The following is a 14421-nucleotide window of genomic DNA, read 5'->3' on the forward strand; positions in this document are numbered from 1 at the left end:
CATTAATGTGAAAGACAATTAAGGTATATGAATAAATGAAATGATTATGAAAGAAAATGAAAAGAATTTAATGAAATAAAATTTCATATGCATGTTGATCCGGAAGTACCAAACTAATGGTAATGGGGCTTTCAAAAGCCAAATGGTAATGGGGCTTGTATAAGCCAAATGGTAATGGGGTTCTGCGGAGCTAAATGGTAAAGGAAATGGACAAAACTTTTAACTGCGTACCTGATCAGTACGAAAATTGGTACTTCCGGGACGGATGATACATTTAGCATATTCATTTTTACATTTTGCATTGCATATGAAAGAGATGAAAGAAATGAATGAAATAAATCAATTGTTAAAGGAAAGAATGAAAGGAAAAAAAATGAATAGTACATGTTATGACTCGCTCAATAAAATGAATTAGTTTTAAATTGTAAATATTTTTAATATATGCATCTTATAAAATTAATTGTGATATGAATTACCTGCTGAGCGTTGGCTCATTCCTAGTTTTTGGAAATATTTTCAGGAGAGAAGTAATGGCTGCACGACGACCTTACACTTATCGTCGTAAGGGACCTCAGGAGGGTGAAAGGTTCCATTTTATGTTTTAAGTTTGAGTCTTTGAGTTTGTTTCTGTAGTCTTTGAGTTGAAGTTTATGTAATGGTAAGAGTTTATGGTATGATGATGGATTTGAAACTTTTAGTGGTTATGAGTTATTTGAATTTGATGTTGTTTAGTGGCTCTTTCTTTATTATGGATGATGACATTTATGTACTGATGCTAATTATATAATGAATTTGATTTATGTTTCTTATGCTCTTCCGTACGATCGTCTGTTCTCGCCCCGATATTATCGGGCTAGCCGGGCCGGGTCGTGACAAGAGTGGTATCAGAGCAAAGGTTTAATAATGATCAATGAAAGAACCTATATGATGATTAATTGAGTCTTAGAATGTATAGGAAGTGTAATGTTATGATTAATTGTGACTTATGATTGATGTGTTTTATCTCAGGAGCATGGATCCTGAGCAGAATGTCACTGATGGCATTAATATGGAGGAAGGGAGGGAGCTACCAGAGGTAGCAGAACCTCGAAGAAACGACACTATGGAGTCATTCGCGCAGATGATGGATGTGCTCTTCCGTACGATCGTCTGTTCCCGCCCCGATATTATCGGGCTAGCCGGGCCGGGTCGTGACATTGAGTCAGATAGAATTTACAAAGAAATGAAAATTCAAGATGTGCCTCAAATTCACTTGATGACACCATACGAAGAAAGAACATCACCACAATGACCAATAAGGTCCCTATTATCCTATGCTTTCAAAGATTTTTATTCCAAAGAAAACTTTCATGGAAAAATATTAAGATGATTAAAAACAAGTACACAATGAACTTTACCAACACCACAAGCAATAAGCTTCATCTTTTTCAAAGAAATTCATTTATAAAATTAGCCGTAGCAAAATTCCCAAAGCAGATTCTTACAGCACAAAACAAGATAAGGTTTGTAGCTACAGCCTAGGCGATGTAAATGTTATCTTGTTTGTAGCTACAGCCTAGGCGATGTAAATGTTGTAATGCATAATGCATCAACTAGGCTTATGCGTGTAAACTCACCAATATAAGACACGTATTTACATACATTAAGAAAAATGATCCCTCAAAAAAATTATATTTATGCTATGAGATACCCTGCATGGTCAATGCACATGAGTGTATTAATTGAAGAAACGGAAATTGTTAAATTAAATTAAAAAAAAAAAAAGATTTAGATAAATAGGCATAAATACATTCTATTAATTTTAAAAAAGGTCCCTTAATCTGGGAAATTTTGAATGTTTAGTCCAGTAGAAGCACTGCACCATCTGTACATGAAACCCATTCATGATCATAGAATATATAACCAATTATTACTAACATATAATGTTTCAAAAGAAGTATACCAAATGGAGGTTTGTTGGGAAGCAAAGACTGTGTATTGATGACCATCCAGGCAGTATCAATCAAGATATTAGCCAGCTTTCCACTAAGTTGAGCACGCTCGCCACCTGAGGCATTACCCTGAAATAATATTCATTATTATAAATTGAATAAGAAGAGGACAAGTTTTCATTGCAAACCAATGATACCAGTGTCCATCTGTGATACACTCCAGCATATATTGAGGAACCACGGAACAACGAAAATGCAAGATAAAACTTCCACTCAGAAGCCGGCCAAGGCTTTCCCTGTAGTTAGACATTTGAAATGAAATAAGATATCACATCTAGAAAATCAACAAAGAAGTAGATCATCTTGTATCTGAAAGGTAGCTGATGATTGATTCATATAGGCAATGCTCACAGATGCAAAACAGTACTCAGCAATATAATCGGGGAGAGATGGAATGCCTTCAGGTCTCCCAGTAAGTTCAAACCCTCCATGTAAACCATCTTCAGATGAATTTATGTCCACTACATAAGGCTGCAACAAGAACAAGAAAAATTATTGGGGACAAGAGTTCATGAATCAATAAGCCTACCCTACTAAGTGTAATACTCAAAATTTTATGAGGTGTACTTAAAAAGACCTAAAATTGTATACCCCATTTTTTGCACCACGCAGAAATGATAAGCAATGTTTTTATTAAGGTTTCATTTCGGACGGTTTTTTTATTGCTTTCTAAACCAATTTTTTAGAACAAAAATTTCTAGCAAAATTTTCTTGAACTAGAAATTTTTGTTCTAGAAACCATTAAGAAAGTCGCCCCAAACGAAGCCTAAATCCTATATTTTGTTTAAATCATTTTGATATAGATATGCATATCGGTAATTATAAGCATATTAGCATATATAATCTAATTTAATAATTAAAATTAATTACCTAAGTTTTATATTAATAATACTAAATCTAATAAATGTACTGTAGCTATCACATAGGCATTTCCAGTTAAGCATACGTGCAATGGATGATGCATTTAGCAGACGGTTGATATTGATTAAATTCAAAGAATTGTAAGCTATTACACATAATTAATACTTGTGTAAATCTAAGATCAAAAAGAACTTAGCATTTCATTTTCATTGCCTGCGGTTTTTATCCCCCTCCGTGAATAACAATGAGCTGGGAACTTGAGAAGCCAAAGGGGAGAAATGGGGAAATAAGGTGAAATAAGGCTAGAGGCTAGATTTTGATAATTTCTGTAATGAGATAACTTTGATTTGAGGTGATTAGGCCTTGTGGCTTATACGAGGAGAAATTATTTTGAGATAAAAGTTTCACTTTAGGTTAATTCGATTTGGATCCAAGTTGTAGGTTATGAAATATTAAAAATTGAGAACTTACAAATTCATATGTTCGTTACAAACAAACAAGCTTTGTAGTGACCGTTCACAAGTTCGTTCTGTTGTCAATTGTCTGTTGGGTAAGATAATTCGTAATTTAGGAAGCAAAATTTATTTTAATATTTTGCATGTAATTTCACGAGTATTGAAAATTGTGTAGCGATGCATTAAACAGACTTCATATTGAAAAGTGCAATATTTACTTTCTATAATTCATGATTATGGATTACGCATTAATTTTACAAGATGAAAAGCATAAGTTAAAGAATTATGAGTGTTTTGACAATAGATGTAATTGTTGTATTTTAAAAGTATGACAACTTATACTTATTGGTCACAGATTTCTATAATGCGTTGATTTACATGTTTATAAATAATGTGAAATTTAAATATGCAGTACTGAAAATAAAATGAGATTAAGAAAAACCATGTGTGTTGGATGGGTTAGTCATCACATGATTCTAATTATTTATATGTTATGCTCACCTATATAGGTGAGATGAAAAAGGTGAACCCATTTAGAGGTAAAAAAGTCCTTAATATATAACTTCACACTATATTTTATACCCTATGATAGCCAATGAATCTAGACAAACATAAATGATACATTCTAAAGCTAAAGTAAAATACTTCATACCAAGAAATAAATGAAATAAGTAAATGAATAATATGAAAAGATTTATTTCAAATGTTGATAGCTATGAACTTTAACTAGCATAGTGCATATTGTAATTAAACATTGAACATCTCTTTTAACGTTTCTTCGATAAGATTTCCTCACGTATGTTAATGCTAGTTATTATTCAGGAAAGGCAATTTTACAAGGATTGTAGACAATACATAAGGCTAGTTTATGCTTTATTTTAATCCCACATGTTTAGTTCATGATTTATTTGGAAAGTATTAAAAATGATATTTTTATTAATAAGACACAATAGAGAAAAAGGATCCATGTAGCTGACCCCACGTAATTGGATAAAGGCTTAATGTTGTTGTTATATCTTCAGTTCATGATTAGTATATTAGATTATTTTAATTTCATTAAGATTTGAATTTTATTTTAGAATATTTATCTTACTAAATTTTTTGGCTGAGCAAATATTAATCTATTATTATTTCAGGTAGAGGAAAAGATAAAGTTAATATTGAGTAAAGATTAAATTTTGAAGCAACTATCTTACATTTGACAGATGATTTTGTTGTATGATATTTAGCACGTTAAGGGATGTTTATAATGAAACTTAAATGTTATGCAAATGAATTTTGATCATTATTGGAAGCTCTATAGTCAAATGAATGAAAATATTTGGAATACTTCTGCACAACTTATTTGTTTTACTTATTAAATCTCTATGCGTTAGAATTTATGTTGTATGATAAGTTTGGATAGTTCAGGTGATGAACTTACTTACTCACTCTATTTTGGTAGCCTTGTAGGTAGTATTTCATAATGGGCGTTGGTAATAAATTCAATCAATTGAATTATATCTATTTTTGTTATGCCTTATGTTTAACCAAGAGAGGTCATCAAGAGGTGAGACAAAGAGTTATATTATAGTAGTTAAATTATGAGGTTGAATATGAAATCTCAATTGGATTTAGTGCCATTAAGAAAATTAAATGAGATAAGATTAATAGAGTTTTCTGGGTTTTGTGGATACTACAGGCGATTTGTGGAGAAATTTTCTCATATTGCAATATTAAGAACTGAAGAAAATTTGGAAGGATTTCAGCATGAAAAGTAATGAAGTGGGTCATTACATTTATTCTATAGCAGTTACATTTTTTGTTTCAATGCAATTATCTGATACTATATTATGCATGTGTGCTATTAAATTTTAAAGAATCTATTACATATTAAATTGAGGAAAACAAAACGATCGAAGATACAATATGATATATATAAATGTGAAAACTGCTTATAAATTGATATGTATGGTAAAGGAAAATGAAATTAATAGAATGAATCATAATATATAAATGGAAAGTATTAAAAGAGAAAAGGTGCATGCATGCAAATACAAGAGTTCATTCCCTTATGGTATTGATTGGGGAAGCAACATATCCGTGCACAATAAGTGGAAAAGTAAATGATAATGAAAATAGAATTCGTGTTTGTTCAAAATTTTGGACAGAACTCATGTAATAAATGAACTATTAAATGATTAAATTTTAAAAGAAATAAAAATTGTAAGAAAATGTTTTATAAATAATAAAAAATTCTAGTATTCACATTTATATTAAATATGTATATGTATGTTAAATGAAATTTTTAATAGAAATGAATATAACTATTTATAAGCATGTTTATTACTATATTATAAATTATGATGGACCACTAAGTTATGATTGAAAACTCAATTTATTAAATTGACATTTTCAGATGAATCCCCAATAGATTAAATGGTTGATCATGTACATTTCATGTATAGAAGAAGAACAACAGAAAATAAGTAAGAACTGTTTTATCGTATGTTTAGAATGAAAATTATGTTAGTGGTTCTTCAGTTATATTTGGATATTAGTCAATAGAGTATTTATCGTTTTTGAAAAAAAAAAACTATGATATTTTTCCGACCGTCTATTTCCGCCTCATTAACTTGAACTTCCTGACCAATTTAGGACATAAAAGCATTATTGTCACTTGATGTTGAGTTGTCGTCACTTCTAGCTATCTAGTATAACCTCAACCAAGAGCAAAATGCTCGAGTGCAAATGAAAGAGCTCAATGAACTGAAAGAAATCAGACTTCAAGCTCAAAAAAATCTAAAAAATTTATCGAACCAACATATCAAGATCATTAGACTGCATGGTGCTTCATTGGACATTCCGGAACGATATTAGTTTTAGTGTTGAGAATATCAATCATCCTACACCGAAGAATTTGTGATAAATTTAAGCCTTTAGGAGGGCCCATTTGTCATCAAGAAAGTATATCAATAAGAAGCTAATAAACTTATCAATCTCAATAGTCAAAAACCCATACCACCAATCAATTGTGAGTATTTGAAGAAATTATATGCATAAAAATTCACTCAAGAAAACACTATACTTAATATCCCATGAAAGGACACAAAGTGCTTTGTCTATATATGGTAGAATATATGTCAAAGTTATTTTGAAATTCTCTTATAATACAAAAAGGTAAATATCACCTAAATGCATTAACAAAAAGAAAAGATAATTCTTTTTTAATAAGCATATGCAAAATAGTATTCTCAAAGAGAGATAGATGTCAATCACGTGACAAAACTTTTCAATCTGCAAGATTTAACGAGCCTAGTTAAAGAAGAACAAGTTCCTACAGCTCGAGAATAAGACTCGAACGGGTGTATAAGGTTGGCTCAATAAGCCCAAATATATTCGAGTCACTGACAACTCTCCTTACTAAACAAGCAATAAGAAGGGTCGCGCTATGATCAACCCTGCTTCATCAATCTAATGACAAATGCTGTCAAGTTCCAATGTTTATTTGAATTGACAAGTTCGAGTGATCTGAGTCTAAAAATGGTCAACGTGTCAAGGCAAAGTCAAAGACATTACCCTCATCCAAAAAAGCTTCCTACAATCATATAAAAGGACTTACAAATATACTAGCTCCAAGATGTCAAAAACAAAAACAAAAACAAAAAACAAAAAAGGACTCTCGAGTCTACGAACGTCAACATGTTGTTAAAGTGTGCATTCCCTCACAGCTCAAGTCTAGGGCTCGAGCAAATGTATAAGGTCAGAACTGCCCACCCTATCACTTACATGATCCACAAGATTGACTGCATAAAGAATCTAGTGTTCTAGCTTCACTTCCGCATGATCTCAAACGATTGACAATACTACTTTGTCCCATAAAACAACCTTAGCCAAAAACGAAACTCTTATCTTGAATTAATAAATAACGACATGTATTATTAGAAGCTCAAATCAGTCGATAAAGTTGTGTAGATAGGCTCATGCATAAAAAGCAGGGGCGGTCTAACCACATGTCCATGGTAAAAATTATCATAAGATTGAAGAACACTGTCCGGAAGTAAAAAAAATCATTAAAAAGGAAGCCATCATAAAAACCAACAAAACTACATTAAAATAAGAAAAGCATTTAGAGGAATAGAACATGAGTACAGGAAGAAGCTACCAAACTACTATATGCAACGTCACACATTTGGTTCCCTAGTGTTGATAGTTCCCAATCAAGAATTCCAATTACTCGATCCTGCACAAATAAAGAGCACAAACCTCAACCAACAGTCTGCAAACTAATAATTCTAACCTGGTGTATGTATAAATTTCAAAGCATGCAAAATAATGCATGACAGTAAGTCTTTTCTGAATCTATCTCCATAAGCAATAGCATATTAAATTCCAATTATGCCACAGAAAGATAATAAAAAAAAAAGGAAAAATAAGAAATCAAGGTAAATGATCAACAATTCTTGGGAACATGAAACAACTGGCTGTGGTGATTGAACATAGTAAAAAATAAAACTATCATTTGCTTTTGGTGCTTTTTTTGAATTTAAAGAAACGAATACAAATCTGAAAAGAGAGCTATATTAATAATCATCACTGATCATAATAGTCTTATCAAAAACCATTGGACTCAGCTTTATGAACTCTCATTCTCAATTCATTCCTATTGAATGATACATGAGGTGCTACTCTATTTTGCTCAAATATATATATGGACAATTTCTAAGCATGTTAACTATGGCTTACTTCCTTATAAATCCTTCTAAGTTGATAAAGAGGTTTATCCATTATTAAAATACAAACATAATGGATGGGATGATTATGCGCATTCTTCATCTTAACAGCAAGCATTCTATCGTCAAAAGATAAAAATGTAGCAGCAAAGGCCCGATATCCTGTTTACCAAGTTAAACAACTCTTAAAATAACCTCATTTCCTTACAATATCTTTCTTGAACATTACATATGATTGTTTATTTAAAAAATAAAAAATAAAAAAATAAAAAACATATGATTGTTTATTTCTATTCATTAAAAAAGGGAAAAATAATGATAAATCAAAGCATATTTAAATTTTGAAATACCAAAATACAAACCTCTACTGGATGAAAGACCAGATTGTCAATCCGAAAGTCCCCATGAACCAAACCAGTGGCGGCTGTTCTAGAGGAATCTTCAAACGGTACATGTTTCTTTAGCCAACTGGCCAATTCTAGCATTTTAGGATTCCGATAAGGTTTTCCTTCCCCAGTTGAAGATAGATATTGCCTTTCCCACCTTTCTACCTATAAGATGCAATCAACTCAAATAATCGAAATAAACTAATGCAAATATAATTTCAAAATAATATAAGAATCCGATTAAATTAATCAGGAAAAAGCATGTCCTGAATATTGAAACGGAAATAATAATTCTCAAAGAAGAATAAATTTAATTTATCATCAGCATTGTCGAAATCAACCTGGCCAATACAGAAAGCAGACAACCGCAAATTTAGTTCATTTAGCATTCATGAATGTCCTTACCTGTCTTCTGCAATAATTTTCCCTCCGGCCAAATCTCTCTAGGCCAATAGCATCCACATTAACGCTATGCAAAGAAGCCAAAGCTTTGGCAGAAGCTCGATATATAGCCTTTCGAGTATCAGAGGCCACTCCCTGACAAACAGATCAAGAAGGAAGAGGCATTATAATTGTACAAAGAGCCAAAAGACCCCTATGGCACAGCTATAAGCCAGAAATTTCTTACTGGTAGCTTGTTGTCCACAAAAATCCGTCCTTCTAAATACTCCATAATGTAAAAGGACGTTCCAATTACGCTGGGATCATTGCACAAACAGAAAGCCTTGGGAACTGGAACATCGGTATGATCACCCAAAGCCTTGAGAACCTGGTGCATAAGAAAGTCAACACCTTAGCCAAAATCAATGATCAAATATGAAGTGAACCGTTCCAGTGATCAAAGAACTAAAAATCAAGGGGCATCCATCCCCCCGTATAACTTTTCCACATCCAGCAGAACCTCCAAATATCAAGAAATCTATTTGATTGAAAAAAAAAAAACATTATATGCCAACAAAGAGTATTAGGATTTATCCATTGTAGATTACAATATTGTTCATCAAAAGTAACGATGTACATTTGTTTGTAAATGGAGATCCAAGTAAAAAAAAAAAATGAAACACAAAGAAAACCAACGAGTGTGAAGTGAGGTTTCAATGAATAAAAAAAAAAAAAACTTCATAGATGTTTTGTAAAAGGGGAAACTTGAAAGAAAATTGAACAACAACCATAGTTTTTGGTAGAAGCATAAGTGGTCAAACAAGTCGATGGTTGGCCGCATGGAACCACACATAGGAAGCCCTTGTGAGCCGATCCCAAATTTATTCTACTATAGAAGTTCATGGGCATAACCCCGAGCATAAGTTGCGTGTGGAGGATGAGAGAGACAAGTACCTGGAATTCCCTCTCCACGGCATGGGCCGACTCGAGAAGCACGCCTGGAGGCTTCTTCCTGAGCACATAGCGCTTGGAAAGTGCTCTGGTGGAATCTCCGGTGTCATGTGAAACTTCGAGGAGGAAGGTGGGGTTGGACTGGCCATGGCCAAATTGTGAGACGACAAGGCGGTTGGGCGCGCCGGGAAAGCCCTCCACATTGGACACGGCATAACGAAGGAGCGCTGCCTCGTCGAAACGGTGAGCTGAAGCTACGGAGCTGTGGAGTTTCGACGTCATCGTTGCCATGGAAGAAGACCAGGTTTTCTTTCAGAAGGGAAGGATTTCCAGGAGAAACTATTTTCTGCGTAGTCCGGAATAAACTCCAGTTACAATTAATTCTTTAAATCATGACACTTAATTTAAAGACAATAGATATTTAAATTAGATTTCATTTTTAATTTTGATCTTATCAGCCTAATTGACTAGGTACAGAGGTTCATCATCCCTTAGGGCATCTCCAACCTAAAATCTCATTTTTCACTCCAAAATGCAGTGGAACCGAAAAATGCCGTAATTCATCTCCAATCGAACTCCATTTTACCCTGCAGCCGTCGTTCGCGCATTTCTTCCGCAAGTTCAGTAGAGACCAACAAAATGGCGCATATGAACAGCGTCGCACTGTTCATCCGCGATCAAATGACGTCAAAAATGATGATCAGTTGGAGCAAAGCAAGAATGGCAAACAAGTGTTGCCCTTAGGTTATAGAGTTTGCGTTCTTTTTTTAATGAAAATAACCACGGGTTACCTGCGGAGGTTTTTCAAAAAACTATTTTTGATTATAAGATAAAGTTTAGAGTTCCGTTTGTTTTTTTGTATTTGTTCCTTTGTGTGGTCTACATCATCATTAAAAAAATTATTCATTACAAGTTCAATTCTAAATAGTAAATAAATAACACACAACAAATATGCAGTAAATAAGCAGATAATACGCAAATGAAATTGCAATTAAATTTGTAAGGAAAACTTTCTAAAAAATGACAATAGAATATGTAATTCACTACGTTTTGGCAGTTAATCAATGGTTTCAACTATCGTAAACTTTAATTTTTAAAACTAGATTGCATAGTTTGGAACTCTCTGTCTTAATTAGATTTTATGTGTTCAGATCATGTTATTATAAGTGTTTTCACTATTAATTAAATTTGTAAAGAAAATTTTATAGAAAATTTCAATATAATAAGTAATTAGCTGCCTTTGAATATGCTTTCACTGCGCTTGGACAGTTAATCAGTGGTTTTGACTATCTTAAACTTTAATTTTTAAAACTAGATTGCATAGTTTGAAACCTATATTCTAAATATATTTTATTAGTTCAAATCTTGTTACTATCAGTGTTTTAACTCTGAATTAAATTTATAAGAAAAAATTTCTAGAAAATTATAATATAATGTATAATTCACTATGTTTTCGTTATGCTTTCTCTGCGCATTGAGCTTTGACATTTAATTAGTTATTTTGACTATTGTCAGCTTTAATTTTCAAAACTAAATTGCATAGTTTTGAACTCTCTATCATAATATTATTTTATTTGTTCAGGTCATGTTACTATAAGTGTTTTCACTATGAATAAAATTTGTAAAAAAAAATTCTAGAAAATTACAATATAATATGTAATTCACTGCGACTTAGTTGCACTTTCATTGCACTTTCGCAGTTAATCAGTTGTTTCAACTATTGCCAACTTTAATTTTTCAAAACTAGACTGCCTAGTTTGATGCGCTTTCAACGTGCTTTTGCTGCACATTAATATTTTTTTTTTGCGCTTTGATTATACTTTCACCGCATATTATTATTTTATTAAAAATTATAAGTAGATACAATTAAAGAATTAATCAAAGAATTCAATATAAAATAAATCAATGACAATACAAAATATACAGAAAATATGTTTATTTCTTCTTTGAAAGAAACATAGTGTATACAAATTCGACCCTAAATTTTTACGCTCTGCCCAATTCACTTTCTTTTGATGAATAAATTTTTTCATATATTTGCAGACGAACATTTTCGAAATCAACACTATTCATCTGGCTTAAAATTCCCTGAACACTTTGGATGTTCCATTTTATTATATTGGTCTCAAATGATCCTTTCATGTCCTTATATATATATTTTTATATGAACAAAATAAAGAACAAGTATTAGTTCATTGGAAGAATTTTCTTGTGTCATGAATTGGGTAATGAATGGTAAAATTTTCAAACTTTCTTCTGCAAATAAAAAATACATAGTAAATATAAAGAAAAGCATACTTACAGTAAAATGGAAGCATAGTGATGATGCAATGAAAGTACATCTAAAGCAAAGTGAAAGCACACTGAAAGCATAAGGGCATCTCCAACCGAACGGCAAATCAATATTTGCCGATCTTCCTTCCCTCCAACCAATCGCTATTTTTGCCGTCATTCGAAGGGAGATGAACAGTGCGACGCCAATATTGGCGTCGCACTGTTCATGCGGCATTTTTTTTTTAATTCGAAATTTAATTATTAATTTTAAAGATTGAAGTTTATAACTTTTTTATTATTAATTAAAATAATAAATTAGAAATATCTTATTTTTTTAGAAATCTAAATTTTTTTAACATAATTAATAAAGTAAAAGCATAGCAAAAGCACAATGAAATAAATAACAAAATATTCAAAAAGAATTAAAAACATAGTGAATATAAAGAAAAGCGCACTTAAAATACAGTGAAAGAAAAAACAAAAGCTTCAGAAAGCTTAAAAACATTGTGAATATAAAGAAAAGTAAAGTAAAAGCGCAATAAAAGCACATCAATTCTATAGTTAAAGCATTGAAACAAATGCATAGTTAAAGAGTAGTGAAAAGCGCTATTAAAAAATATAATCAAATATTTTAAAGCTATGCAACCTACTTTTTAAAAATTGAAGAAGTCATTATACGATATATAGCGGAAGCACACTTAAAGCGCAGTTAAAATAAGGCTAAAATGAAAAAATAATAATTATTTAAACATTCTAAAGTAAACGAAAACAACGTAGTCTTTAAAATAGAAGAACTCGGTATGGTATTGATTCCTGTGAATATGATGCAAAAGCGAATCAAATGCGCAACAAGTTCTTGCACTTGTTTGCACATGGAAATGAACTTTTGCACCGACTTGAATGCCGAAGTAATGCAGTGAAGAATTAGGAATATCTAACGAGAGAGAAAGTGAGCCGTGAAATGTCGGGATGAAAAGTAAAATGACTTAGCTCCGAGCTTTTAAACTCCCGTGAATTTAAATTATTCATCTCTAGGTCAGGTCAGCTAGACTGACAAAACATAAGTAAAAAAAAAAATTCATTTGAATATCCTTGTGTCCACTCCACATGTTAAGTTTTATTTGAGTCCGAATGTAGAGCTATCATTCAGATTCATCATATAATAATTTCTCCTTACACATGCACTTGATAAAAGGACTCATCAAGACTGGAACAGTAGCAAGCAAATACTTTGATGTTTTTTTTTTTATTTTTTCCTTTTTTTAGCATATAAATGCTTATTATCATAAACATATTATTATGCCTATATATTTTTTAAAAATTATTTTTCATTTTTATTTAAAAGTATATAATAGTTCTTATATAATTATAATTATGCATACATACGTCTATATATTATTGCATGAAATTATTTATTTAATAAGCAAAATATTTGATTTGAAAGATACATATTTAATAAAATGATTGATTATTTGATTTGTTCTACCAAATCATTTTTTGAAAAAAAAAAAAAACTATGAATGATATAATAGCTCTAAATTATATATGATATGATGCATTCACCAACCCTGCGGCTGTTGATCTTAAATGTTGGATTGAAAATATTTATAAATTTATTAGGATTCATTTAAAAACATTTTATCTTAAAATTATTGCCAACTTTTGTATTATATTACCACTCATAAAACTCTGATCAATCTCAGAGAACAATTTTAACATAATAATGGACATAAACTTTTTTCAGCTTGGCTAAGAGTTAATAAATCTTAGGCAAGATCAAAATTCAATTGGTAAATATTATACCAAAATTGAAAATTTTGTGAAAAGAATTAAAAAACATTTGTTTATTTATATTTACGACAATTTTATCTCATAATAGATGATATGTATCCATAGCTTGTATTAACTTTATAAGTAATGGTTATGGTCAATATTATCGACAATAATGAGCAACAAAATTAGTAGGTATCCATCAATGTCAATGACTTGCATCGGCCTAATAGGCAATGACATTCGTTGCATCATGCAAAGCTTGTCCAACATTAAGTGTTTGTTTAGCTTTAACTTCTCATTATTTCGAAGAACGAGGGTTCTATTCATGATTTTTTAAAGTGACAGTTAGATTAATTTAACCAAATTTTCAAAGAACTCAATCAGACAACCTATATTGATTCCATTAATTAGAAGCTATTCTTTTATATATATAAGTGTCTTAAGGACCTCAAAATTGAGTACTCTTAAGCTTATAGGATTACACTTGCTGAGATGCTTAATTTGACTGCAAGCTCAAGATTCAAAGATCATTTAACCATTAAATTAATGTTATAAAATTTTTAACAAAATATCAAGTGTTTTATTTGAACTCATTTTGACTTGAATATGAACACTTTTCGCATTATTTGGAAAGTTA

At 31.3% G+C, this 14421-nt stretch overlaps 1 protein-coding gene across 1 annotated transcript in view; it reads right to left on the bottom strand.

Moving 5' to 3' along the window:
* LOC110103978 (probable acyl-CoA dehydrogenase IBR3) overlaps positions 1 to 10028 on the bottom strand; it is a 37047-nt gene extending 27019 nt beyond the window's left edge. Inside the window, exons 1-8 of the mRNA XM_020832890.2 lie at positions 9741 to 10028; positions 9034 to 9174; positions 8811 to 8942; positions 8382 to 8570; positions 7452 to 7529; positions 2343 to 2462; positions 2129 to 2227; positions 1943 to 2060 (exon numbers count right to left, since the gene is read on the bottom strand). Of these exons, the coding sequence (XP_020688549.1) occupies positions 1943 to 2060; positions 2129 to 2227; positions 2343 to 2462; positions 7452 to 7529; positions 8382 to 8570; positions 8811 to 8942; positions 9034 to 9174; positions 9741 to 10028 (1165 nt within the window). The remainder of the gene's footprint in view (positions 1 to 1942; positions 2061 to 2128; positions 2228 to 2342; positions 2463 to 7451; positions 7530 to 8381; positions 8571 to 8810; positions 8943 to 9033; positions 9175 to 9740) is intronic.
* Between the last annotated feature and the right edge of the window lie 4393 nt (positions 10029 to 14421).

Source organism: Dendrobium catenatum, unplaced genomic scaffold (genome assembly GCF_001605985.2).
Source record: "Dendrobium catenatum unplaced genomic scaffold, ASM160598v2 fragScaff_scaffold_142, whole genome shotgun sequence".
Taxonomy (NCBI): domain Eukaryota; kingdom Viridiplantae; phylum Streptophyta; class Magnoliopsida; order Asparagales; family Orchidaceae; genus Dendrobium; species Dendrobium catenatum.